This window comes from Manacus vitellinus, unplaced genomic scaffold, assembly GCF_001715985.3.
Source record: "Manacus vitellinus isolate BGI_N305 unplaced genomic scaffold, ASM171598v3 scaffold_58_pilon, whole genome shotgun sequence".
Lineage (NCBI taxonomy): Eukaryota > Metazoa > Chordata > Aves > Passeriformes > Pipridae > Manacus > Manacus vitellinus.
In genome coordinates this window covers 1068969-1096433 of record NW_021940671.1, presented here as the reverse complement: position 1 = coordinate 1096433, position 27465 = coordinate 1068969, and the positions used below count along the sequence as shown (strand labels likewise).

At 41.8% G+C, this 27465-nt stretch overlaps 1 protein-coding gene across 1 annotated transcript in view; it reads right to left on the bottom strand.

Annotated features, from left to right (window-relative positions):
* Nucleotides 1–5455: 5455 nt before the first annotated feature.
* PATZ1 (POZ/BTB and AT hook containing zinc finger 1) overlaps nt 5456–27465 on the bottom strand; it is a 25414-nt gene continuing 3404 nt past the window's right edge. The window contains exons 2-7 of the mRNA XM_029963283.1: nt 26587–27453; nt 24128–24191; nt 20844–20915; nt 18310–18481; nt 12554–12691; nt 5456–10737 (exon numbers count right to left, since the gene is read on the bottom strand). Of these exons, the coding sequence (XP_029819143.1) occupies nt 10319–10737; nt 12554–12691; nt 18310–18481; nt 20844–20915; nt 24128–24191; nt 26587–27453 (1732 nt within the window). The 3' untranslated portion in view covers nt 5456–10318. The remainder of the gene's footprint in view (nt 10738–12553; nt 12692–18309; nt 18482–20843; nt 20916–24127; nt 24192–26586; nt 27454–27465) is intronic.

Genomic DNA, 27465 nt, shown 5'->3' with positions numbered 1-27465 from the left:
ACCTGTGGAAAAATTCAAAGTGTATTGAGACTTTTCTTAAAGAAAAAAAAAGAAAAATAAAATGAATCTCACATATAGCCCAACATGCTGTGCCAAGGGAGGCAGCCACAGAGGTACAGCTCTGGAGTGACTCTGCAAGAACCCATCAAACCCACCTCCTTCTCTGGCCATAGCCAAGTGCCTTCAGATCTTCCTGGGCAAAAGTTCATCTAACCTCCTATGCAAGAACTAACATGCTTTATTACTTAATCTTACCAACTAAGACACTGGGGAGAGTAAACAAAATGAGCTTTCTAATCTGAGTAATCTTTCCTAGCCAAATTAACAAGGAATGCTTAAAATGGAAAAAGTTGACCACTGCCCTCCTTGTAACAGAACATATGTCATGTTCCCATAAATTCCCTTTCTAATTCCTACGCAACCAAAATAATTGTTCCAATTTTTCCTCAAAACTTGTTTTTCTAAACCATTTTCTGCTTCCTTCATAAATGGCAATGCTCAAGAATAAAGTACATCCTGAGACCTCGCCTACCATGAAGAGATTTTTAGAGCAATTTGTGCTTAAAGCATCGATTGCCACTAAACACTATTCCAACTCCAACAAAATCAGGGGGTTTATTCCTTTGTTGCCTCTGTCTTGGTCATGAAAATGACAGTGGGTCTCACCTGTAAAAAGCCTTCTGTAAGCAACGATGTAGGAGTCGTAAACAAACATGTTTCATTTCTAACCTGGAAACAATTTGAATGTAAGAAAAAAGCATCAGGGCTGCAACAAAAGGATCAGATGTTGAGTTTATGAAACTGAGCCGACTATAACCAAACATCAAGACAGAGACAGTGACTACAAAGGAGTCGGCGTGGAGGGGCAGGAATATCCAATGGCACTGTTGCATGGCCCTGCTGACACACTCAGGGAGAGGCTTTCCCTCCCCCTTCAGTCTGACAGCATGAGCTATTGCTCAGTAAATGCCAGGCACAGCCTCCAAGGACTAACAAGGAAGTCTGCAGAAGCAAAACAACCATATGCAATATTTGAACTGGTTCAGACTGGTTCAGGGTTTGCTCCACTAACTCCGAGTGCTTTCTCAGATGTGCTTTCTGTGTGGGCTGTCCTAAAAGGACAGAGGCAATGTGGGGCCTATTGTTTACTGGGGAGAAGCACCAAAGCTCCCCTTTGCCATCATTAAGAGATTAGCACTAAACACTGGCTGACTTCAGAAATTCACACACACTCCTCTCCAACAGCAACGCTTCTTTGTCCTTTTTGTCACAAACTGCCCAGTGCCTTTCCACAGCTCTTCTCAGTGGGTTTGAAGGGCCCAAGTGCCCACAGACATTGTGTTCACACTGGCCCACTGTGGCAGCTGTGAAGGACTCCCCGTGGATCACGGCCCTCAGCTCTTTTCCCAGCTGCAGTGTCCCGATCCCGGTGCCTGGATCACAGACACGGCTCTACCTGCCATCCAACAGGGGTGTCTCCTAGCAGGATACCATAAAACCATAGCAATGATTTTAGGAATTAGGTACAGCTGTCTAACCGTGGTGTTTCAGTCCCCAGTTGCCCTGGTTTTTGCTGGGTTTTGTTTGTTTGATTGTTTGGTTTTTCTCCCAGATGCAGGCTCTTATTGACAAAAAACAGAGACCGCATTTTTAAGGGTGGAGGAAGGGAAGCTATTTTGAAAGATACAGTGATCTACTCAGAGAACACATAGGTCTGAGCCAAGAACAGGAGCCTTGGTCTAAATTCTTTAACTGATCTTTGCTTGACCTTAGGCAAGCTTCTGCTTTGGTTTCCCATGTTAATACTACTTATGTCACAGAGGCAGAAATGATTAAATGTCTGCTAAGTGCTTGGAAGCCTCAGACATGCAATACCTACCTTATGAAATGGTATTCTAGGGGAAGGAATCCAGAAGATGGATATGCATGCAAGGACTTGAGATGTTCTCAAGTTCTACATGTGTAGTGCTGACTTAGATGAAAAGTACAAACAAGCTTTAATGCAGGAAGAAAAATGTGTTGTTTAGTTGTTTTTTAAGGTATAAAAGTAACTTTGCAGCTTTCTTGTTTCTCAATCCACTGCTGTGCCCAGCAGTACCTGGCAAAGCTAAGCAGTCTGATAAACCAACATTCACTCTTGTTAGAAAATGCCTTTCTAAAAATAATGGTTTATCTTGCACATGAGAAACATAAAAACACAGCACCAAAACATCTGGAGATCTGAGTCAAAAGGAATAAAGCTTTCTGTTCTAATATCTATTCAAATTAACCTCCAGTGAATTGGATTATTAAATATATTTATAACAATGCTTCCCTTACCATGGAATCTGATTCCACAGTCAAACAGAGGTGATAGCTCAAAAATCTTATGTTTAAACTTCAATAATCATGGAATATTATCAAAGTAGGAGTTAGATTCCATTGTGGAAAGCATGAGGTTAGAGTTGCACTTAAATATGCAAAACTCCCAGTTCCTGTAGAAAATACACCATGTCCAAATAGCACAGGCACTCATAAGCAAGTGATCCATATTCCAAGCCAACAGAAAGGCAGTAAGATTATAAACTTGCACACATAAAAAAACCCCAAACACATGTCCTCTTATCTCTCTGGGGTTTAGGGACGAGGACTGGAGTCATAATGGAAGAGCAGAAGCAGAGACTCATTTTGTAATGGCTCTCCTTTGTAACTCAACACGTGAGCAGAGAAGCAGAGACCAAACCTTGCAGCAAAGCTATTATTGCTTCCTCATAAAGAGCACGATTCACAGACATTTACAATGCAGAGCTCTCACCTCTGGATTTTGTTTTCTTAGGTGACCTGAAAGCAGATAAAACCATTGGCACACAGGTACTGTGAGACCTCCCTCCACAGGTGTTTGCCTGAAGGCTGCTAGAGGAGTTATTTTGGGAAGTTGCCCTTTCTTTCCTGTGTGGAAAGGCAAACCTCTGTATTTTCTCTGGGTCACACACATGCCATAGGCATGCAGAGATAGCCTTTTTCATGACTGACATATGCACATGGACTGTTTTACATCTATTTACAAAAGCAAATGCTCTGTTCCCTAAGTATGTTTACAGAACAGGGGAAAATTCTGTCGTTATTTTGGTCTTTTTGATTTCTCTTTTAGAAAGTCAGAGCTCCAGCTGGCAAAAACATAAGGAGGTAAAAAGCCAGGAAAGAACAAAGGCTTAGTAAAGTTTCACCTAATACTTGCACACTTATTTCTTTAGATTATAATGGTGTGGAGTTAGAACACTGTGCACTGGACAATGCCCCAGCACCTGAGGTAGGCAGGCCAAAAGCAAAAATATATTTATATATCCTGTCTTGGTTTTATTTCACTGCCATTCAATGAGGACAATACTGAATTTCACAGATACTTGTTACTCCATCCACTTATGCTGAAACAAGAAATCTCATTGCACAGTGCCAGAGAAAGGATTTTCTAGTCAAAATAAGGCCATCCTGGGAACACAGTGTTGCAATTATGGATTTTCACAGAGAGCTGGGGAGATGTGCAAAGGCAGGAACTGTCTCTGAAGAGAGGAAGATTTTGAGATACGAGAAGTACAGCCCATCTCTCTGTGCACTCGTGGTCTCTACTCTCCGTCTCCAGGAAATGAATGCATGCAGCCTGCAGAGTTTAATTCTCTTTTGGTTTATTACTATTTAAAAATCAGGTTTTGTATCCCCTTCTACAGAGGCTTCACCTTCCAACAGAACATACAAAAAATACACACAATAGAAAAAAAAAAGATAGGTAGGTAAGTTGCTTTATACAAACAGGTCCCTAAGAACCCAAAAAGGCTAAAACAGGCTCGGTTTCAATAGAAGCAGGCCCATAAATAGGCAAGAGACTTCATTCAAGTAGGGAAAGAGTCATCCATCCTCACCTAAGATCCTTTCTTGCTCACACTGAAGACAATGGGAGGATTCCCAACAACTTCAGTAGAAGCAGGATTGGGATTCATCAGAGCCAATGGCAAACTTTTCTGCTCCTTCCCTTCCAAGGCACTGTCTCTTCCATATGGCGTGCAGCCAGGGAAAAATGCCAGTTTTCCTGGCTCATCCCACACTCATGTTTCAGTTGTTCACTCTACAGGACATCTGAGAACAGCCTTTTATTTTCTCCCTCTGGTATTTGCACTAATTGCAGCAAACTTTCAGATTACAACAGTACCGAAGAGCAACTGTGAGCCCAAGAGCAAGGCTTGGTTGATCCCCCCAGAGCCAGCAGTCAGTCTGACAGCTTTGCAGAGGGCATGGAAAAATTGCCTGGAGAAGGCACCAGTTTGTGGAGGCAGCAGCCAAAAAGCTGTTAGCAAGCATGAGACTGATTCATTGTAAAGTCACTTACCCAAGGTCACTGTGTGACTGCAGGATGCTCAAGAGCAATTCTGGCTGCCAGTGGCTGGAGGTTCCACATGGAAACCAGGAGGTGGGAGGGGGTCACTGGAACATCAGTGAAGGTACCAGTTACCTCCTTCCTTCAGCACATCTCAGCTCAGAGCACCTCCAGGTCTCCAAAATTCTAGTACCAGGAAAAGCTTCATTCACATTAACCCTGAGAGCAGATCAATAGTGCCAGGCAGCCTTTAAATGAATTTAAATATCTCACCTTTCAGGGAAAATGTAGCCAGATGTTTGTTTAACTTTGCATTACACCTGAAGTCAATGAGGCCAAACATTTGTAGCAGAGTTCAGCAGCACGACTGTGCAGCACAATTTGGCATGTCAATCAAATACTGGCACGTCCTTACCCCAGGGTTATCATCATCTCATTTTACAGACAGGAACCAAACACAGGAAGAGGCTGGAGATGACACAGGGTGTTAATTCTTTACAAACAGGCAGTCACTGCCCACTACACAGAGCTCACAACTGTGGTTTTCCACTAACATTCCAAAACCATTCCAGCCATCACCACAACCCCTCACAGCCAGGGCTCCTGCTCCTGCTCTGCATCACTCTGCAGTTATGTCACATCACTATTTTTAAGTGGTTGGGGTTTTTTTTCTTTTTAGCCAAATAGTTCCCTGGTTTGTTTTAGAGCTCACAGTTATTTGCAGAGCTGGGCACATCTGGGTAGGTACCACACTGGCACAGGGATGTGAGGAGGGTGAGGGTGTCAGGGGAGCAGGCAGGAGGACACCATTCCAGTGTGGTGCTGCTGACTGAGCAGTACCTGTGGCTCATCCCGGGAGCATCCCTGCTCCGTGCCTGCCTCCCTCCCTCTGGGTCCAGGCCCAGTGCTCCAGACACACTGCCCTCTTACAGGGGCAGGGAGCTGCAGCACACTGGGCTGGAAGCCAAATCTGTTCCCAAAGGCTCACTCACAACAGCTGAAGGATCTTGTTTTGAAAAGGATGTTCAGGATAAAGAACCGTGACTCTCTCAGGAGACACTGGAATCTTCCAGAATCTGTTTTAAGTTTTCCTATTGTTTTTTTTTTCCCTCTTTGCTCATTTGTTTTGTCTCTCAGAGTGGAACTGAGAGCATAAGCTCAGAGATTCACTGTGAGCTTATGTTCTGTTCATTAAACCTCAGGTATTGTGCCCAGGCAAAAGGTGAACAGTACAAAGCTGGCTTGATTTACATTTGGATATTGATAATGCTGTTAAGGTATGATAATGCTGAAAAAGCCAGCACATTCCATGGGATTGTTTGGCACTTGCTCTCAGAGTTTCTGCCACGCTGAACAATTGAAAATATCTGATTGTTTTTGTGGGTGGTAAAGAAAAGCCTTTTCTTGTTTTCTGTCCTGTTTCATGACTTAGAATTTTGGTGGCTGTTTTTTACTTTGTCCATTTATCTCTCATGAAACCCAAAGAGAGCTTTTGCTCTCTGTTCATTCTTCCAACACTGAAGTCTGGAGTTCCTTTGAAGTTTACTTTGGCATCTACTTCCTCAAGCAAGCACCTTAAAAAAAATTAAAGCTGAAAGTGGTACCCCACTCCCGACTCAAGACATAAGTTCAGATACTGATTTCTAGGAACAAAGATTTAGTGAAAAAACAAGACACTAAAGTTACAACAGAGCCTACAAAATCTAGGTTAGCTTTCATACTAGCAATTCAATTAGTTGAGTTAGATAGACATTCAGTTACACAGCTCTTCTATTCAAGTCATTCCTTACTGCTGACAGCAGTTGAGGGAGAAACAATAATTTCAGGGAATACATGGGAAATAACAAATATTCCCTAAGTCACTGGCACTCAAACAGGTCTAAAATTGTGACTGGGCATTTACAATTATTCAAAAGATTGGTAGGAAGACCAACTCCACACCATCTTGGCTTTAAAAAACAAACAAATCATCCCCCCAACATATAATACTTTGCCCTACTATAAGGCACTGGATTGAGAGAAGGAAAAATCTGTGTTCAATTTCTGGTTCTGCTATCAATTCCCCACAAAAATCCCTCAGGATTGAGAGCTCACATGCACCACATTACCATGCACCAGGTGAGCCCCACCACTGAGTCTGTTTGCACACATTTAAGACATGACAAATGCAAGGTCATGTCACCTCATTTAATTTAGTGTGGAACAAATTCCTATTAAATTGCTTTATCTTGCATTTGTTGTGGATTAACATACATAAAGATCAAATCAGGCAACAAAAGAAGCCTGATAAATCTGTGGCCCTACATTTAACACAACACTTAAGCATGCAAGTGGTTTTTAGTCCTTCATCTTTCTTTCACTCACTCACCTATAAGCATCTATTCCTTTCTTATCTGTCTTTAATGTTTAGATCATGAATGACTGAAGATGTTTTCATCATACCTAATACACAAGACTCTGAGCCTCAGATGAAAGGTTATGGGACTCCTGTAATACAAAGACTCTGATGATCCAAATTTGTATGAACTGAAGTTTCCTTCCTGGCAGAAACATGCACCGACTCAAACACTGGATTGCAGTCCCACCAAAGGGGATGACAAGGAAAGGAGGGTGGCCCAAAACCAGAGCTATCACCTATACACTGATATGCCAATTAAAAATAAAATGTAATAGCAACAAGTGAGGCTGCAGCTCAGGGCATCTAATGTACTTATTTCCCTCTGAACTCTGAACTTGTGAGCTGGGTTTTCTGTTTGGATCTGTCTCATGTTCTATGAGAAACAGACATTTCCAAAAGTACAGAATAGAGAGGATTTGCATGTAGATTACTGTCCAGAATGGAACAGTATGCCCCCAAAGAAGCAAAAAGCACTGAAAACACACCACTGCTGAAGATCTGCCCAAACTCCTGCTGGCATTAAGCCTGCACCAGCCTCTTGTGCTGGTACAAATCTCTCCCATTTACACCAGGATGATCTAGAACTGTCATTTCAGGATTGTAAACTTCCTGCCTAATTGTTTCCCTGTCCCCTAGACTGAGAAGTAAGTAGTTTTCATTCAGTGTATTCATGACACCTTAGTAAGCATTTTCTTTGACAAGCAGAATGCACAGTTAGTGTTTTAGAAGGCTTCAGTTTTAGTTCAAGGCTTTTCATTGGTTTCACCAGGTCAAAGTCTGTAGCATTCAAAATTAAATTGATAGACATGGCCAAAATTCAACCCACTACTAACACTAAAGTCAGTGGAGCTAAATGGAGGATGAAAATATCCTATACTCTGGATTTGGCTTTTGGAATTAAATTTTTTGACTAGTGCACCCTCTTTAAGTGCACATGGGAACATCAGGGACACAAACTTCTCTCTTTCAGCACCCAGCCTCAGTTCAACAGAAACTTCACTTTGTGGCTTAAATAGGAGCTGTCAGTGAAAGAGTGACTGCAGTTGCATCTGCTAATCCCCATGAATTGTTATGCTGACTGGAAAGCCTGCTCCAGCCTGACTTCCTTGGCAGCTTACAAGGTTGTCTCAGCACTGTTTAGATTTGTAAGGTATTTTAAAATGTTTTGTCACTTTTCTGAAATGTTCTGTTTCTACCTCTCAGCTAATCTTACCAGTACAGCAACAGCAATTCCATGAAGCTTTAGTCTGAAGGTGGGTTTGTTTGCTTGCTTGCTTGCTTTTTTCCTTTTACATGAGACTCATACCTATTCCAGGGATTCTGGGAGAAGATGACTGGAGAAGAACATGTCCTTCAGTCTCCCAACACAGATTAATAGCAAAACATCAAGTCCACTGCAACATGCTCTCAATTTAGAAAGTGCTGGTGCTATAAAGAGAAAGCCATTGATTATTCATCCTGGGTTTATAACACTCGAGAGCAAGTACAAAAAAGTAGCTTCTAACAAGAGAATCTGGAACTTTTAACTCTGTAGAATTTAGAAGGTCATTCCAAAATCCATATACTTACAAAAGGCTCTATAATCCAAACATAAAACCAAAATGGGAATGTGTCTGATTTCAGTTCTGCATTAGCTGCAGGGTTTGGATCAGGAGCACCTGGGCAAGGCAAGCTGTGGTGCAATAGTTTGTGGCTCCATCCCATTTAACACAGGCACATCTCCTGCAGCAGATGTGGATCCTGGTCTGAGGGATCTGCCCTGCTCCAGCACTGTATTAATGATGGAGACAGGCACTGTTTCATGGGATGAAAGTTTGGTGTGGGGCTTGGGCTCTTCAGAATGGCCTTTCTAGAGACATTCAGAACACAAAGCAGTTTTCCAAAGCACTGCTTAAACCTTCGCTCATTAACCCTCTCTACAACTGTGATGTAGAGAAAACTCTTCACAGATAGGAAATTTAGGAATAAATTCAGGGAACTCTTCTATGTAACCTTGAGCATCAACAGCAGAACCATAATTAAAACTCAGAGTATTCCTAACTCCTAACCCTGTGTTAAACAACATTTATACCTGGGTTTGGTACATAAAACCTTGACAAGTAACATGGGAGGAAAGGGAGGGTCAAGAAAGGACATTATTTCTGCACAAGTGGTATTTTCAGATTAAATGGAACCTGTAACAGCCTAAAGCCCAGCTTCTTTGCATTTTGTAATCAATTCTTTTTCAGAGATATGCTGTTTGCAATTCCCACCTCTTATACTAGAAACCCTTCTTCTTTGGAAAAGAAAGGAGTAAGACTGGCTTTTGCAAACCTGACTAGAGGCAGATCAGGAGAGCACGACTGTGGTCAAAAAGCCCAGCTCAGAATACAGCACAGCGTAGAGTGGGATTAACATCTTACTTACTGGCTCTCACTTGCACACCTTTTGGACAGGTGGCTGAATTGCTCAAAAACCAGACAAAACGAGGGGATGCAAAGTAACATACTAACTTCTTTAATAGAGTCCAATCCAATTAAACCAAAATCACTCTGTGAACCCCTGGGTTTATTCACACTAAACAAGTCAGTGGTACATAGTGTCAACCCGATAGCTGATCGTGTTCATACCCTAGGTCCCCACATGAAAAATGAGCACCAGTCAACCAGACTGCAATGGTATTTTTCCCTTCCTTTTTTTTTTTCTTTTTTTTTCTTTTCATACAAACTATTCCTTTCATAGACTTAAAACAACCAACTAGCCAAGTTATTAATTATGGTACATCTAAAAAAAAAATAAAAATTAATACTAACCCTAATGTGACTGCTGCTTTACGAGTGCTCTGCGTATCGCCTTAGACTGGCTTTTCAGTAGCAATTCACTACAACAGGTCCTAAAATAATAATAATAAAGAATTAAAAACCTGACAGCAAGTTTAATGGTCAAAAGTAATTAAAACAACCTGTTCTGAAAGGTGATTTTTCTCAGCAGTTCAGTCCTGCTGCAGCACTCACAGCCTCACAAAGGCAGAAGGGGTTCGAATTCTCTCACCTCCTTTAAACTTTTTCTGGTTTTAAAAGGACAACTGCATTGTAACCTGCTAGGAACCACGGGGCATTTTACTTAATGTTATTCAATAGTGGGTCTGTTTTTAAAACTTACTGTTTTTCTGGGGTAGTTTAGGGAGGGTGGGGAATAGAGAGAGAACAAAACCATAGCTCCCTGTAGCTGTAGCTCCCCAGGTGCCTCGGTCACTAGGACTGTCTCGTTCTCACAGCAGTGCTGGCAACTTCTCATTATTCCAGAAGAACACGGAGAAACACCAGCAGCAGCCTCTAAAGCTCCATTTAGTGTTTTGGGTCATGTCTCCTATTCAAGGCCACCATCTTCTGTAATTTATCAGCTAAGAAGCATTTTCTCCCTCTCCCCGGTGGAAGTTTAAAGGTGGGGGTAGGGCATGAGACAAAGAGGGAAGCTAAAATGAATAAAAAATTCTCAGCTATAGAACCCAATTCCATTATTTCCTCTTTCATTCACAGCATCTTATCACTATAGCCAGACTGCTGCTTTGCTTTGCTAAGATCACACTGATCTCATTTCCCCTCTGGCCCCATCGGTTGCTGGTCGACCTCTGGATCCACCAGGGATGATGCAAATGCTGACTGGACGATCTGAAACCCAAAGGACTCCAGGAGAGACATGTTCTGTTGGGGTGAGAAGGGGGATCCCAGAGCAGGACCCAGGTCCCCCAAGGGGCCACCCAGGGCCCTGACGTGAACTTTCTGTATGTGTTTGTTCAGATAAGACTTGGATCTGAAAAAGCTGCCGCACTCGGGGCACGGGTATTTCTTCTCCCCTTCCGTCTCCATTTTGTTTTTGCTCACTGCCAGCTCACACGAGAAGGACCCGTTGGTGCTCTGTTTCTCAGGAGTCTTGAGGTCACTGGTGTCAGAGAGGTCTCCATATGAATCAGAACTCTCAATCGGGTCCGAATGGGAACATTTCTGGCCTTCTACGGGAAAAGAAAAGAGAGAAGTTTTCAGAATCTTATGCCCCAAACAGAGGTATTCAGCATATTTAGATTGTGTTGGTTACCACCTGATCACATTCATGCCTGTCATGACAGAATGTTACACACTTAAAATCCAATCCCTCACATTTTCCAGCCCCTGAGCACAGGTCCTCTTTCCAGACCATGAGGCTGCCCCCAGAGCAACAGCTGGGGTTTCATTACGGCTTTGTCATGATACTGGATGCAACCATAATGGGTCTTTTGTTTATACAACATTTCTTGAATCTCAGAGATGTCTCACAGTGTTTACACCTCAGATACTACGAAAGGATGGGCCTAATGATGACTTTTTAACTGTGCAATTCACTCACACACTTCTGAAATATTGTTGATACTTTGGGGCAGAGCCTAGAGAAACTTCACAAAGTACCACAGGCTGCAGCAAGATGGGAAGAAACCTGGAAATACTCAGCAACAGCAGTGAGCTCCTGCAGTTTGAGTGCAATTACACTTAGTCTCAAGGAACTCTTTTTCACAAGTGCAACAGTGTTGAAAGTGAACTTCACAATCTGAAATTGCTCCACCTTTAAATGCTGTAGTGTGAAACAGGAGAGATGTTAGGGACACTGTTTTAAAGTTACTTGGATACCTATCCCAGCAAAAGCCATTGGTATGTTTGGAGTGTTCCCCATTCTCCTCTGGCACTATGCCAGGGAAGTTTGGCCACACTTTTTGCTCAGTGCATGTGAATGAGCGTGAGAAACCCAGGCATACTCACTGGGCAAGTCTCTGAATACAAATAAGCTGTACCTACTATTAACTCTAAAAGACCAAAGAACCACTTGGCACAACCCAAAAGACAGATTTGCTCTGGACTCAGCATTACAAACCAAACAGGATATGCATGAAATCAGTACACCACTGAGCTGGAGTAAATCTCTTGTTAAGTCAGCACACCACCCAAAACCAAAGGGCTACTGTAGTAACTCTATAACACTTCAACAGAAAAAATTGCACACGTGTAGCTTTCTAAGGGCACAGACTTGGTTTGACCCAGCCTGCTGTGTTCTCCTGGGCAAGAAAAAAGATAACCATGGGTTTAAAGCAAAACATCTTCTGATGTTTCAGCTTCACCAGAAATACTGACAGCTCAAACCAAAAAGGCAAAAAGCTATTCTACACAGATAAACACACAGCTTTACTTATTCAGAAGTTAAATACTCTTAAGCTATGCTTACAATAATATTTTTTTCCTTTTTTTTTCCCCCAGAAGTTAAATGCAGGTTAAAAACAAACAAACAAGTACCAGTACTATTATCACCCTCTCCCCTCCAATAACAGCTTTTAGAAGTCTAAGTTTAGCTATAGAAAGTTGCATGGCCCCTCATTATCTTGAGGATGAATCTTTATGAACTGCATTCTGCAGCTCCCCCTTCCTTCACCAGAAACCTGGTTTGACTGACACGAGATTCCAGTGGAGTGGGACTAAGGAACTGGCCCATGATCTGCACCCTCAGGCAAAATTCAGACACTGCTCCACAGGAGAGGCTCAAGATGAACCAACGTGGCTTTTTCAATCTCCAAAATCAAAGAAGCTGCCAAAAATTCCTATGCTCTTCTGTGTCCATCTCCTTCCCCCAGCCTTGTTAGATCAGCTATCCAAGGGCAGGTATCACGTCCTACACGATGCTGTGGAATTCCTCTGCATCTCCCTAAGCTTGTCTCCAGTATTTCCCTGTCCTTCCTCCCTCCCAGCCCAACGCCCCACCACACACAGCTCTGCCCAGAGCAGCAAGTGCAGAGCAGAGTCTCTTGCCTTTGATGCCATAGGTCCTGACGCAGTGGAACGCTGCTCCCCCATTCGGGATGGACTCCTGGTGCCTGGAGACCTGGGGAAGGGGAACACCGTGGTGGGTTTTAACATGGACCTTTAAGTAGGAGGCAGAGGAGAAACCTAAACAAGATAAAAGGAGATGAGATCCTGCCACCAGCAAAGACACACATCTGCCTTCCCTGACCTTTAATCTTTTACTCCTGCTCCCTATTCCAAAGCTGCCCTTACACCAGCTAATTCCCCAGGACATGCTCAGGTAGGATCCTGTCATCAGGCAGCAACGAATTGCAAACTTTTCATCAGACTGTGTTTGCTTTTTGTTAGTCGTGACGAAAGCACGGCCTCCTTCAAAACAAATTCTGTGGAACCAAACTGAGCAGATGATAAGGAACTTTCTGGAAAAAAGGCAGAAGAGACATCATAGAAAAAGGCACCCATGCCTCTTCACCATTTTTGTGCTGTTTTATTTATTTTAATTAAAAATGCCTTTATCATCTGATAACACTTCGGAAAATAGTTCTAATTAGTTGATTTTATGCTGTTAAGATTCAAAGGAATGCCATTTAGCAACACCCCTCGTTGGTATTTAGTGTGCTTTCCCCTCAGGTTTCTGGCATTTATAGTGACTTCTAGAAGGCAGAAAGCTAAAACTACTGAGTTTTTGAGGTATACAGTTTTGTTCTACAGTAATTTTTAGAACACATTTCCTGCATTCAGCTCATCCTGAGTATTTTGTCTACAGTAAACAAAAAATATTAAAAATAAATTTCACTATTTCTATCAGCTCTGATCCGTAAGCCAAAACCACTGAAATTAAAAACATATATTTCAAACAATTGATTTCTGAACAAAACAGGTCTTTTACATCTGTGCATGTGCTTTTTAAAATGGTTTTTGAAGTCTCACATGTCCTTTTCCTTTAATGCAATAAATTACCTCACATATACTTTGGAATGCTTTTAAATTCAATCTTCATAAGATTTGCAATTATTACTAGTACATTTGGACCATATATGAGACACAAGGAGGACAGAATTTTAAAGATTTCCTACACAGGTAAACCTCCCAACAACCAGCTTAATTTTCTGTTAGATTTTGAACAGAATATTATGGCACTTTCATGTCAGAAACATTTTCCTTTAACAACCAAACACAAGACAAGGTTCACTGTCACAGGCCCAGAGTTCCAGGTTCCCTTTCTGGAGAGGGAAAACCCAAGCCCTAGGTTTTTTTAAACCAATCCAGCATTTACAGCACAAGCCCCTGCAAGAGAACTTTCATACCAATCACTTAAAATATGAACAGTTATTCTACTGTAAAGCCAATTTATAGTGCTATAACTGTATTTACATTTGATGATATATAATATCTTAGGAAGGATCCTGCACACATCTGTGGGGTGGATTTTCTGACAGCAGCTGTTAGTTTCAGGTGCTGAATTTAATCATGAATGTGGCTTTACAGTAGATTCTCCCATGCCTAGCCAACAGAATATCCCTCTGCCCAGGCTCTTCCTTACAAGCCAGGATCAAAGAGTATCCAGGCCCTGCAAAGTGAGACAGAAGTCCACAGCAGCCTGCTGAAGGGGGAAAGGGCAGGCTGCTGGGAATGAACAAGAGGTAGTTACTGGGGACCCCTGAGCTGAAGATAAAAGCACAGAAAAGTAGATACATCACAATTCAAGACACCAAGAACATCCGGCTCTGGAAACACAATGGAGAGAAGGAGCCAGGCCAAGGCATCCAGGGAATCAGGGTGAGGGAATAATGCAAGACCTGCCCTCAGACACCAAACGCTGCACTGAAACCTCACTGGGCAACAAGAGAATGGATTTTCTATAAATAACAAGAATTTTCTGTAGATATGGAAAGAACCAGTGTTTGACTGGCAGAGAAAAGGGTACAGACATAATAGTGACACTTCCACCTACGAGGTGCTTCCCTTATTTCCTACATGTCCAGTAACCACAGGCATGCTGAGATCAACCTCTTTTATGTAGCAGTGCACTAAAATCTCCCTGCCAACCATTAAAAAAGGGCTACACACAGGTATTCAGTGGCTTTCTAAACCAGGACTGACACAGGAGAATCTGAAGCTGTAATCTCTGCTACACAATATTATTTCTGAACTCTGCAATTCTATTTGTAGAGCACATTGTTTTATATAATGGAAACTGCTGCAAAGTGTGTTAGCTCCCCTTTATGCACTTGGCAGATGAACATGTGAGTCATCAACTTCCATCAAAGCCCTAAGAATGCCAACTGCTTCATGGGAAACTGTTTAAAGGGAGATTTGGGGGAGTTTGTTTTTATCCTAATTTTTTCCTGAAGCATAAGTGCACTGGCCTTTTTTTCCTCCACCAGACTAATTAGGAATAGCTGTCCTAGAAAGATGGGGGTTCATGGACAAAAATCCCTTACTTTTAAAAGTCTCTTTCAGAACAAAGTCAGACTTGTGGAGAGGATAAAGTGGCAGTATTTTTCTGAGAAGGAATGTAATTATTGTTTTACCCTACACATCTCTCTGCTTTGAGAAGCAGATTATTTCTTCATACCAGAAGAAAAACATGCATAGAGAGGAAATTATCTGCTTTATATAAATGGGACCTATCCCTTGATCTCCCACATAACATCTATATGGAGATAAATTAGAGAAATAATTGCAGGATGCTCCCTGTTCAAAAATTCTAATTTGGATTTAGTTGGAACATGCAGAGAATCTCTTGCTTTAATGGACTTTGTGTCCTCCATGAAAAGTGCAAGAATTCATCTTATAGTAAAAATAAATTCCATCCCACTTGTGATTGGAATATCTACCCTTCTCCTCACTCATTTGATTTCTGTGAACAAACAGTGTGTCTGTGTCTGAAACAGAAAACCCAAACTTCTGAGTTGCACCTGTTATTACAAAGTACCAGCTCAAGATTTGCCAAAGTCATCAATCTCTTGAATTTGTCCACACAAGCAAATAAATTTCCTAAGGATGGTAATAGAAGTTTATGCAACAAGACAACAGAAGCAGGTCTTTTTTATTTAACCTGATTAAAGAGAATTTGTCTTAAAAAGTGAGGCTTGAGGATTAGATTTTATAAGCATATTTTAGACAAATTCTTAAAAAAAACCAAACTAAAAGAAAAAGAACCCCCAAAAGCAAACAAAACAACCAAAATCCCAGGGAAAAAAAAAACCAACCAAAAAACCCCCCCAAAACCATTGTACTGTTTCCCTGATTTAAAAGATTTAATTGCTTCCATGATTATTCTAAGCATAAAGACCCTGAGTAAGAAAATAACCTGCAAAAACCATCAAATCACAGCTGCTAATTTCTGGATATTAAACTGCCATGTTGTAAAAGAAATAGATATGATCAACAAATGGGCACACACATGACATGGCAAACCACTGGCTGCTGCTTTCTGTCAGGTGCTGAGTTCCAGCCCCATCTCCTAAATCCATTACACCTTTACAAGAACATGAGCTGCTTAATTAAGTTCCACAGAAAAGCTTTCAGTCCAACTGAGGGATTCTAAGCTCTGTCATAAACACTGGGAATGTTCAGCTGGGTAAGAGTCATCTTTTCATCCACTTTTTTTTTGTGTGTGGGCCAACATCCAAAATTCTCTCTCCAAGTAGCCTGGGCTTGGAAAGCATTCTTGCTTGACAATTATTATATCCAGAGTTTGACATTTACTATATCCAGAACCAGCTAAGTTAAAATTAAAAGATACACCAGCACATTAGGCAGGGGAAGAATAAACCAAACACCACTGCACAAGCACTGCAGGCACGGCACAACCGTCGGGTTAGTGCAGCTTCTGACTGTCCCAGTGCCCACAAACAGGTGTTTCTGATCCAGAAACCTTCCACTAGACTCCATCTTGTCAGGCTCTACACTTTTAAAAGATATCTAATTAAAACTATGACCATTATGATTTGATTCTAGAGCACCTGGGATGAAAAATTCTGCTGTCACTGATCATAAATCTGTAATCAACATTTACAGCGTAAAACAGTGAGGTTGTAACACAGTCATCTGACAAATCCAATCTGTGACTTCCCCTTCCTATGAATTTTAACATTGGGTAGATATTTAACAGTAATTTACCACATTAATTACATTTTTCAAGTCCTGCTGTAAACTGAAATTCACAGTACACAATTCTGACAACTCTGACAACTGCTGTGAAGTACACGAACTGTAAGAAAGGAGTTGCTTAAAGGTGACTGTACAACAGGTCCCCTGTCCTTCTGCAGAGAAGAGTATTTTTAAATTTCCACTGTACATTTAGACTTGTAAAATGTGAATACACCCCCTGGTCATGTCATTGTTTGAATGCCGGGTCTGTCTTTGTCACACTGGCTCCATTTCCAAAGAGCTGCAGTGACATCCAGTGGTAGTTACGCTGAAACTCAAGCTCACAAATCTTGGAAACAAGACAATTCCTCCCAACTCGGGGGAGTTTCTGTTTGGCACCACGCTCAGCTGAAGGAGAGCAGGACAGCACCTGGATCTTGCATAGGATCTTTCATTGTTACCACAAAAAGAATCGGGATAAGCTTAAGCAGTTTTTCAGAAGCTGAAAAGGAGGGCAAACTTCATTTCACACCATCTACTGGAGCTTCAGAACCTCAGGATTCTCATCCCAGATGCCTTTTCCACTCACACTGTTAATATCACTTTCAGGACCTAACACACTGTTCAACAAGTGCAAATACTTCCCTTTCAGTTTAATGTCTCTCATTACTCATCAACTCCAAAAGCTCCCTGTACAGTCCTCACATCAAACACAGAACAGCTTTATTCTCTCTCTCAGAAGATTTCACATCTCTTAAATTAGAAAAGGGAACACACATCAGAAAAAAAATGACTCATCGGAAAAAACAAGATTCCAAAACACAGCAGCAACTCTTCCAACCCTTACTAGCTGTGTGAGCCAACAGTGTATTTTGAAGTTGTATATTAATAATTGAAAAAAAAAGACACCAATAAGTCAAAATCATTTTTCCAGCTCGCCTTACATCCCACAAAACCTAAATTTCCAACTATCTTCAACTGAAGAATACCATAAACAGACAGAAAAGCTTCAAAAGCTCTTAGTCCTATGGTTTAGTTTTAGATAGTCCTGCAAGGAGCAGGGAGTTGGATCCAATGATCTTTATGGGTCCCTTCCAACTCCAGATACTATGAAAAGCTGTATTTGTACAAATAAAGGTAAAACACATTTCTAGTGCTCTTCACAAAATCTGTTTTAGAAATGTACATTAATGCAAAGCAATTTCTTGGGTTACGAGGGAGAAGTAGCTTGACTCTGCTGCACCAGGAGGTTGAGCAAGACTTGATAACAAAATGTAAATCTGTTTATGCTCAGTGTATGATTTTCAACTTGATGTGTATTTCAGAGATTCTTCTTCCAAACTGGTTGCAAGGACTCAAGTCTAACCAGGTATAGGAAAAGAAGATGTATAGTGAACAGCAGCAAGGCAACTTATCGTGGTTATTGTATAGGGATGTGGCTATTTAGCAATTAAAATTCTTAAAACTGTCTCGAAACAATTTGCTTCAGATTTCAACTGAGTTTCTTTAGGAACTCTCAGCCAGCCCTACAGCTGCAGCAGTCTCAGGGGATGGTCACACACATGGTAGAACCTCCTCCTGTTGCAGGCAGAGTCACTCAGCCTCACAGCTCCCCTCCAGTGCCACCCCAGCCCCCTGAAAGAAAAGAATAGTTTCTTCATTACCTCGGTTACAGATAGTGCAGAAATTGCTTGGTCCTTCACTATGCTTCTTCAAGTGATCTGCCATATATGCTGCTCTCAAGTACTTCCCACACACCTGGCATGGGACTTTGTCTTCATGACAGGCCAGGTGTGAGCGCAGCCGGTCACGAGTGGCAAAGGAAGCATTACAAGTCTGCAGGTACAACGAGAACCATGTGACTCATCAGCTCTGCCAAAAGCACTGATATTGATGAATATATTTAGTATTCTTTAGAGTAAATACCTTAGATCCTGAGCAAAGACACAAATGACATGATGCACAAGCCATTTTCCCCCACAAACAAAAAAATTCAGATCACCAACACATTGCACATGATGTGATGTTACTACTTGAAAGAATTAAGGAAACAGCTCTAACATATTACAGACAGTAAAACTTAAATCAAGATAGAGTTGTAAGGCTTTAGCTCCTCTCTGAGGATGAAGATACTAAAATTTCAAATAATATTTAACAACAGAAATAGCACAAACCACTTCATTGCATTTACAGTAATTTCTGCCATTTCACTGAGCCATCACTTTGGATCACTCTGGACCACTCAAAATGTCCTCTCTGTCATCTTCCTACATTCTGCTCTTTGATGTGATCAATCTGACTCCAGTACACAGAATCTTTTGGAGTATGAAGACATACAAACAAAGCATCAGAGAATCATCTGGGATGAGAATATGACAAGAGACAGTAGAAGAGTCATCCTGGTATCCACAGCAGCAGTGCAGACAAACTGTACAAGTGAAGCCTCAGAACTGAGCAGGTATCAAAATAACTGCAGGACACTGTAATCTGTTTATAACTTACCCCTGATCAAAGTATCATATTCTACTTACTACCACGTAACAAGCTCGATTTGGCATAATATCCATTCTACTTGCCCACTTCCCAGATGAAATCCATATGATGAGTGAAGGCTCCCTCCCATTTTTATAATTCCAGGAATGGGCAGGCACGCAGGCTCTGTCCACAGCCTGCTGCAGCAGCCTGCCAGTTCTCAAGGGCTTGTTCTATCTCTAAGGTCTGAAGGGAAATAATTCACCAGCCATGGGCTGTACAGGGGATGGGAGACACAGTCTGACCCACTTCACAAGTGTGAGAGCAGAAATCAAAGCAAACACACATCACAGTGACCAGAGCAAGGGGCAGCAGTGACAGCCAAGAGTGGACAGTGCTTTGTTTATACCACCTTTATATAAAATAACACAGTTTTAAGATGTATAACCAGAACCCCCTAAAAATAATATGAGGCTATTAAGTGACTTGGGAACTGGATATATTCTACCTTTTCAAGTATCCATATGTAATTAAATCACTGTTCCAATAGAGATAGACTTGTTAAAGTAACAATCCTAGTAAAATTCCAAAATTGTAATGTCAAGTAAGTGAAACTGATAATACGGAAGAGGGTAACACATGTAAATATATAAAATTCAGTTATCAAGAGCTTAATCCAAAAAACATTGAAGGCAGCTGAAAAGTACCTATCAACTTCAACAGGCTTTACACTCATTTGATCCTGTGAGATGCTTCAGTGTGGCAAACTCCCAGGGAGCTGAGGCTGCTCTGCAGCAAGCACAAGACTTAACACCCCAGAGGATCAGGACTTAATGAAATTAAAAAGGCAACAGTAAAACTATCTGGATTTCTGTGATACAGTTTAACTAAGCTCACTAGACAAAGATTCATAAATTACAAGTTGTGTAGGATTAAGAGGCAAACTCTTGAACGTGAAAGGTTTCTCCTCCTTTGAAATCCCAGGACACAGCGCTGAGCAAAACAGGTGCAGCTTTCACTTACTGAAATGTTCTTAGAGCTAAACACTCTCTGAAGGCAGGATTGCAGCACTGATAGTAACCAATGTGTTGGATATCAGCTAAAGATATATAACTAGATAATCAGTGACAGCCAAGAGATCCATCATCAGTAAATCTAAAGGTACTGAGCTGCAGGAACGTCCACTCCTGAGCACTGGGGGGGCATAAGCTCATAAACAGATCAGAGACAGATCACACAAATACAGGGATGCCAGAAGTGAAACCACATCTGAGCCAGAGTGAACTTAGCAAGTTGAAAGCTTAGGGAAAGGCCATATAATAATTTCTGTGATTGATTTCTCACTCTTGCTGCTGAGTTGTGCAAAGCTCACCTTTGGATAAGCTATAGAGAAAATATATCTGTGAAGAAGCTTAAAAAAAATAATTAAGTCCAGTGGAGAAAGCAAGAACCAGTTTAGCTGAATCATAACAATGGGAAACAGGACTAGGTTTAAAGAAAACCCCAAAGTTAATATTCAAATAGTTAATATTTATAAAAGGTATAGAGAAAAAAAAAGGTCTTATTTTACAAAAGATGTGAAGTGCTAAATGAGTGCTAAATATTTATCATTAATTGTTAATCATAGAAGAAAACTCTCCAGTGCTTTCCTATCAAACATTGCACAGGTATATAAATAGACCAAAAAAGAATATATAAAGTTTAAAAAACATTGTTTAAGAAATACCTCTTGAAGTTTCAACTTTTCTATGGATGTGGATGTCTCTGAGCTTATTCCATGGTGGCTGCCATTTTCCTGCTAATAGGCAGGAAGTAAGAGAAATTAGGACAGGAAGAAACTCATTCTGCATTGAAATCAATGGGAAAAGCACTGGACTTGGGATGCCAATTAAGCTGTGCTTTAATTTAACCTGCATTTTTCTTTTTTATTCAGTGTGCCAGAACAAGCTGTCTCTTGTCTCTGAGAAGGAGCAAACGTCCGTTTTGTCCCCTTGTCCTTTCACATCCACAGATTTTCAGATCACCATTTCCTCCCAGACTGCAGCCTAACGTTCATCCCATTCACACAGCTTCACCCTTCCCATGGAGTCAGCACTCTGAGCCATCCCACTGGGGCCACAAAACTGACTTACCCCTTCTCCTCTATCACAACTCAAACTGTCAGATTGGGAAAAAAAAAATTAAAAATAACCCAAAAAAATCACCAGTGCAGCAATCCGGGGAAAAAAATCCAGAGTGCCATTTGCCTGGACACCAAAACAACTCCTTGGATCTGATTTCCCAGCTGCTTTGCCTCTGTGGAGACCTTCCCTACTCTGAGTCTATTTTAACAGTAATGAACCAGCTGGAGTCAGGTCTTTGGCACCAGGTGCTAGAGGTGCTGGAACTTAGGATGCTTGTGAAAGATCTGTGAAGCACAGATTTTAGGGGGCTGAGTGCAGGACTACAAACTGAGCACTGAAAGCTACAGCTGCTGCAGTGATGCTCAGCTTTGTAACTGTTCTGCTCCTAATACTTTCATTTCATTTATTCTGTAGTTGGGTTGATACCTTCTCACTTCTGTTTTGGTACTCCAAGTGTACCATGATGCCACATCAACAAAACACAGATATCTGTTGGTTTGCAAAGATACATGAGGGCTCAGGTAAAGGGCTGGTGGATTTTGTTTAAATCAGAGCACAAATTCCAAAAATGCCATTGCAATAGAGGATTCTGGAATGCTCTTCTGTTTACTGACAGAGTAATTCTCTTTTTCAGTAAACATAAACAAAGCATGACAATAACAGGAATGTTCAGCGGGAACTCAACAGATTCAAAAAGGATGCTCGATGCTGTTCAGGCTGCTCTCATGGGGAGCTCATTTGCCAAATAAAATCCATGGAAAAAAGGAATGGAAAATGGGCAAACAACATGCCAATATGAAGCTATTTTCCTTCTTTGTGGTCAGATCCTGTGTTTAGATACACATCCAGAACAGAAGCATAACTGGCTATGAGATAATCACAAGAACTTTATCAATTTATACCTCAGCTTTCATGTTTGAAACAAATGTTCAGTGTGACAGCACCCCCTCTGTGTTTGTACCATGTACAGCAGATCTGTGCATGTTTAAGAAGACTTTCTAAATCTGACAGCACATTACCAAGTAGTTTTTGCAAAGACACACACGAGGTCATTAACAAATTTTCTATACCTTAAGATTCATAAAAAATTAACTCTGCAGGGTTAAGCAGTCAAAAATCAAGAACAAACCAAGCCTGGAGGACAATCTCAGCTCTGCCCTGATGCTTGTATCCTGTAGCCTATGCCTTTTAACTGAGATGGACAATGCATGCAGTGTTATGGCACTTCAGACAACACATGATGAGACTGTTCTTAGAAACTGCTGTCACAAAATACATGTGTGCAAGGAGAAGGGGTTGAGCTTGGCTGTACAATCTTAGCTTCCACATTTCTTTTCTTTCTAACTCTTAGTGTCTCCTCTGATTCACACAGAGTTTATATTTAATACACTTAAATCAATCAGAAACTATAAAAAAATTATCAGGCATCAGCTGGCAAAGGATAATTCACTTCTATCAGTGTTATTCATAAACTGTGTCCATTCAGTCACCTTGGTAGCAACTGGCAAAAGACTGAGGAGTTTCTGTTCATGTTGGGACTAAACATTCATTTTTGTACTTGTGGACAAATACATGGTTATGGAAAAAATCTGTGGTTGTCTTCATCCACCCAGACCCCTTGCTGTCCCCAGATTGGCAAGTCTTTTTATGAGTGGAATTTTCCAATTTGTATAAATCTATAAAGCCTAAATCATCTTAAGAAGCTTAAACCAATCTAAAGCTTTATATAGGACATACAGTTCAATCAATGTGATGGCTCTGTGGCCTGACTTTCAAAGGTGCTGGGCTTCCACAGATCATATGGATGTCAACAGAAACCTTCAGATGGCTCCAGCTATTTGGAGAACTGTTCACTAGATTATTAAAATTGCAAAATGTTTCAAAACTCTCACAATTTAAAGAAACATAGGAGAGATGTATCAAAATGTGCAAAAATGCAGATTGGGAGGCAGCAGTCATGTAGGATTGACTGAGTTCATAAAATGTGGGTGAATATTTTAGGAGAAAAAATCCTTGTCCTCAAAGAAAAAGAAAATAATCTTGCTCCAACTTCTTCAAATAAGTATTAAATAAATCTCTCTGCAGAAACCAAGCATGGAGACTCTTAGCCCAGGATATGTTATAGAAATTTGCCCAACATCTATGTGAATGCAGTGTATAATAGTGGAGCTGATTCTCAGCTTTGGTTTTAACTGATACTTCCATGCACCTTTTAAATCTCTCTATAAATTAATTACAAAATATATCCCTTCATTTGATCTTTCAAACCCTAACAAATAATTTATTAACTGCAAAAAACTATATACAGCATTGTGACCTTGCATGACAAAGGATATTGTGATGCTGTTGTTTATATTCACCCTGGGATAAAAAACAGCTTCCAATTTTGCTCAGTGCAATGTTCTGAAGGCTATGTGAGTTAAAAAAATGGGTATCTTGACAAGTTATGATAATTATAATATATTATTTTTGTTTGAAATTATTCTAAAAAAAATGTAGTTGGCATTGGAGCCTCCTAATGGCAACAACTGCAGTTAAAAAAAGGGGAGGGGAGGGGAAGGAATCATCAGTGCCACTGACTCCAAGCCCAGGTGGCTGAGCAAGAGATCCAGGGTGAGACTGGGACAGAGCAGGAGGGAAGGGGAAGAAGGGGAAGGAAGCAGGAGGACCAAAGCTGTAGATGACACAGGGGCTGGGCTGGGCTGGGACAGAAAAGGAGGGGAGGGGAGGGATGTAAAGCAGCTGTCACTGGAACATTGTTCTTCACAAACATTTAGCCCAACTCACACACACATGGTGTCTTTACTGGTACTTCAGAATTGTCTGCACACATAAATCCAATGCCAAAGATCACCCACACATCAGTCTAAACCCCTCTGGCTCCTACCTGACACTTGTGAGGTCTCTCTGAGGTATGCACCTGTTTGATGTGTCCATTCAAGTGGTCTGGCCTTAAAGGAAAATACACATAAGCACACTTAAAACAAATACTAAAAATAAACTTACAATTTTAACCAAAGAAAAAAAAAATCCCAGTGCTGGATCTATTACAAATATAGTGATATTTGACTTTCCAAGAACCAGATCACCAACAACTGGGATTCTACCTTGTTATGTACCCTCTCCAACTTGCTAAAAAGGCAGCATTTTCTCAGGAAGAAATTATGACTGAATGATGAGAGAAAAAGGGAAATATGAGTTACAGTTTTTCAAGCCTGCATGTCCCCTTCCAAAATCCTATTTAGATCCTGACAATCAGGATGCTTTGATTTACAGTGGCTGAATATTTGAAAATCAGACCTTTTTGGTTTATGTCCCAAACATGGATATAAAAAGCCAACTTTAAGTATCTCTGTGCAAAAAGACTGACCCTAAACTCTGTTGCTGTAACACATTTTCCACCTTAAAGATGAAAAAATACTGTCCTAACTCACAACTTAGTGGGGAGACTGCATTGATACAAATAAAGTGCTCTGAAGGTCCCAACTAGAAGGTGCAATGGAAGAGCAAATTATTACTGAAAAAAGACTATTTTTCACAACCAGCAAAGCCTACTTTGAAGAAGAAAGGACTGAAGAGCTGCAGATTTTCCTGGTGGGAGTTTCTCCTAGTGGAAAGAAAGCTTTTCATTGTATGAGGCCAAAACTGCTTGGAAACAAGTTCCCCACCCTCTCCTCCCCCAGCTTCGCAGCTGCGCCAATGAGAGGGCGCGGGATGGAATTCACGCACTGCAGGCAGAAAATAGGCTGAACTTTGCAGTGAGGCTCCTAAACCCGATGCTCCAGCGAGGGGCTGGAGTGGTGTAACCGGACAGACTGGTTGGGGTCCTTCAGCCTACCCCCAGCCCAGCCACCTCACGTGCTGCGCTACCGAATAAAGGAAAGGAGACTAAAATTAGACATCACGCTTCCAGCCTCCTGTGGCTGCTCCTCAGACTGAGGACTGAAACCTAAAGTCTGTAGTTTCATTCATACCGCGATTTTACAAAGATATGCAAACACTTTTGTTGTTTACTTTTGTAACAGCATTCCTGCCTGTTCACATTAACTTACTGGGAACAATGAGAGCTCAACACGTATGTCTCCCTTGATGACAAAAACGTTTCATACAGCAACAGCAGAAATCTCTGAGTGTCAATAAAAACAATAAAAATTGGTACACGATGCCAGGTAGCGCTATAAAAAGAAAAATACTTTCACTTCGAGCCACGGATGAAATTTTCATTTTGTGACTCTCCATCACTAAATCTGCAGTCCTTATGGCGATGCATCCCTAATTATTGCCAATTAAAAAAAAAAAGGGAGGGTAGGATGGCTACATTTTCATCATTTATTTCAATAACAAAAAGTCCCTCTAACAAAAAGTCCCTCTATCAAAAAGAGAGCTAGCGGGGGCAGAATTCCACAATTTGCAGGGGCGCAATTCCACAGTTTATATAGCCTAGTGGCCTTTTGATTTGTTTTCATATCTTGATTCCTTCCCTCCTGTTAGAGCAAGGCAACTGCTGTAGAAAACTGACTGCTGGTACAGAAGTAATAAGAGTGTATGCATCCCCCTCCCCCCCACTACTTCTAATCTCAAAGCGAGCAGCAAACTTCCAAAAGAGTTTCAAATTCATTAACTCAGACTATAAGATACCACTAACACAACTACGTGTACCAAACTACTCATTAAATTAGCTCCCACAAACAGCGACAACAGAAAATCAGCAACATTAAATGCACAGATCTTACGTATGTTGCAGGGCAGAAACAGGATCCCCTTCAGAAGGATGTAAACCCAAAGGACACAAAGATCATGTAATAAAAGATACTTGATGCTGCAGCCTTTGAAATCTCACCTCTTCCTTCACATTTGGGTGATAAAAAACATTACGAACTAAGAGAAATGAAGGGAAGTTAAGAAAAAGAAAATTTAAAATGGATACGAGAAAAATAATAATCTTGAGATGTATTATTTTGCACTTCAACAGCACCTTCAAACTACCTACAAATCAGTGGTCTCCAGGCACTTCTGTGAGGCAGGTAATTATTTCAATACCCATTTCACAGAAGAGTCATTTGAGGGAGAGACTCGTTTGCCCAAGGACACACTCACACCAAGTCTGGGATAAAGCTGGGAATGTTCCCCAGAAGCCAACTGACTCCCAGTTCTATGTCTTAATTACTTTTAAACCCTTTCAGGAGACTGCAGAATAGCGTCCCAGAGGAAATGATGGAAGTCCCACTTCTCGAGACATTTTAAAATGGAACGGTCAAACTATCCTAAGTACATATCCCAAGGGACAGGAAAGACAACTTCCTAGGTCTCCATTGGTGTCTGTGGTCCTTACAAGCACTCTCTTACCTGGAAAAGCCTTTTCCACAGCTCTGGCAGATGTAGGGCTTTCCCACAGAGCCATCGTGAGATCGAACATGATAGGACATCCTGTCTTTCCGCTTGAACCGCAAGCCACACACTGGACAAGAGTACGGCTTCTCGCCAGAGTGCGACAGCTTGTGCCGATTCAGGTGGTACACGTCCCGAAAAATCTTGCCACAGATCTCACAGGCCACCTGTTTCCTCGTCCTGCTTCTTTTCCGGGGTGCGTCGGGGTCATCCTGACCGGGGACACCATTTTCACCCAGTCTGGGGGGTGGGATGTCTATGTAGCCCAGCTGTAAGCTCGTCACCCCATGTTGAGCCTCGTGCTGCCGAAGACGATTAGCATCCGTAAACACTTTCCCGCAGAGGCCACAAGGCAGGATACCGGCCTCTCGAAGGCCCCCCGGGGTACCAAACATCATGGAGTCCAAGAGGTTGGCTTTGCGGGGACGCCCTCTGCCCCTCTTGGTGCTTAAAGTGGGGGCACTAGCAGCAACGTTCTGGAAGGGCGAGGCCAGCAGCGGTGGGGACAGAGGTCCTGCCACCATGGGCAGGCGGTCCACGCCCTGCAGCACGGGCAGGGAGGACTGAGCGGCGCTGAGCGCGGCCCGCGTGGCCTCGTCTTCGGGCATGCCGGCGATGCCGTTGCCATTGGGCGCCAAAGCGGCACCGTTGGTCATGTCAAGAGGGAAGCCGAGGTCGGCAGCCCCCGGACGGAACAGCATAATGTCAGGGCGCGCGGGGGGCACGAGGAGCTGCACGTTGGACTGCTTGATGACCTCCTGGCAGATGTCAATCACCGAGCGCATCAGCAGGAACTTGGCGGCCGTCATGAGCTCCGGGAAGCCTCTTCCAGCCGCA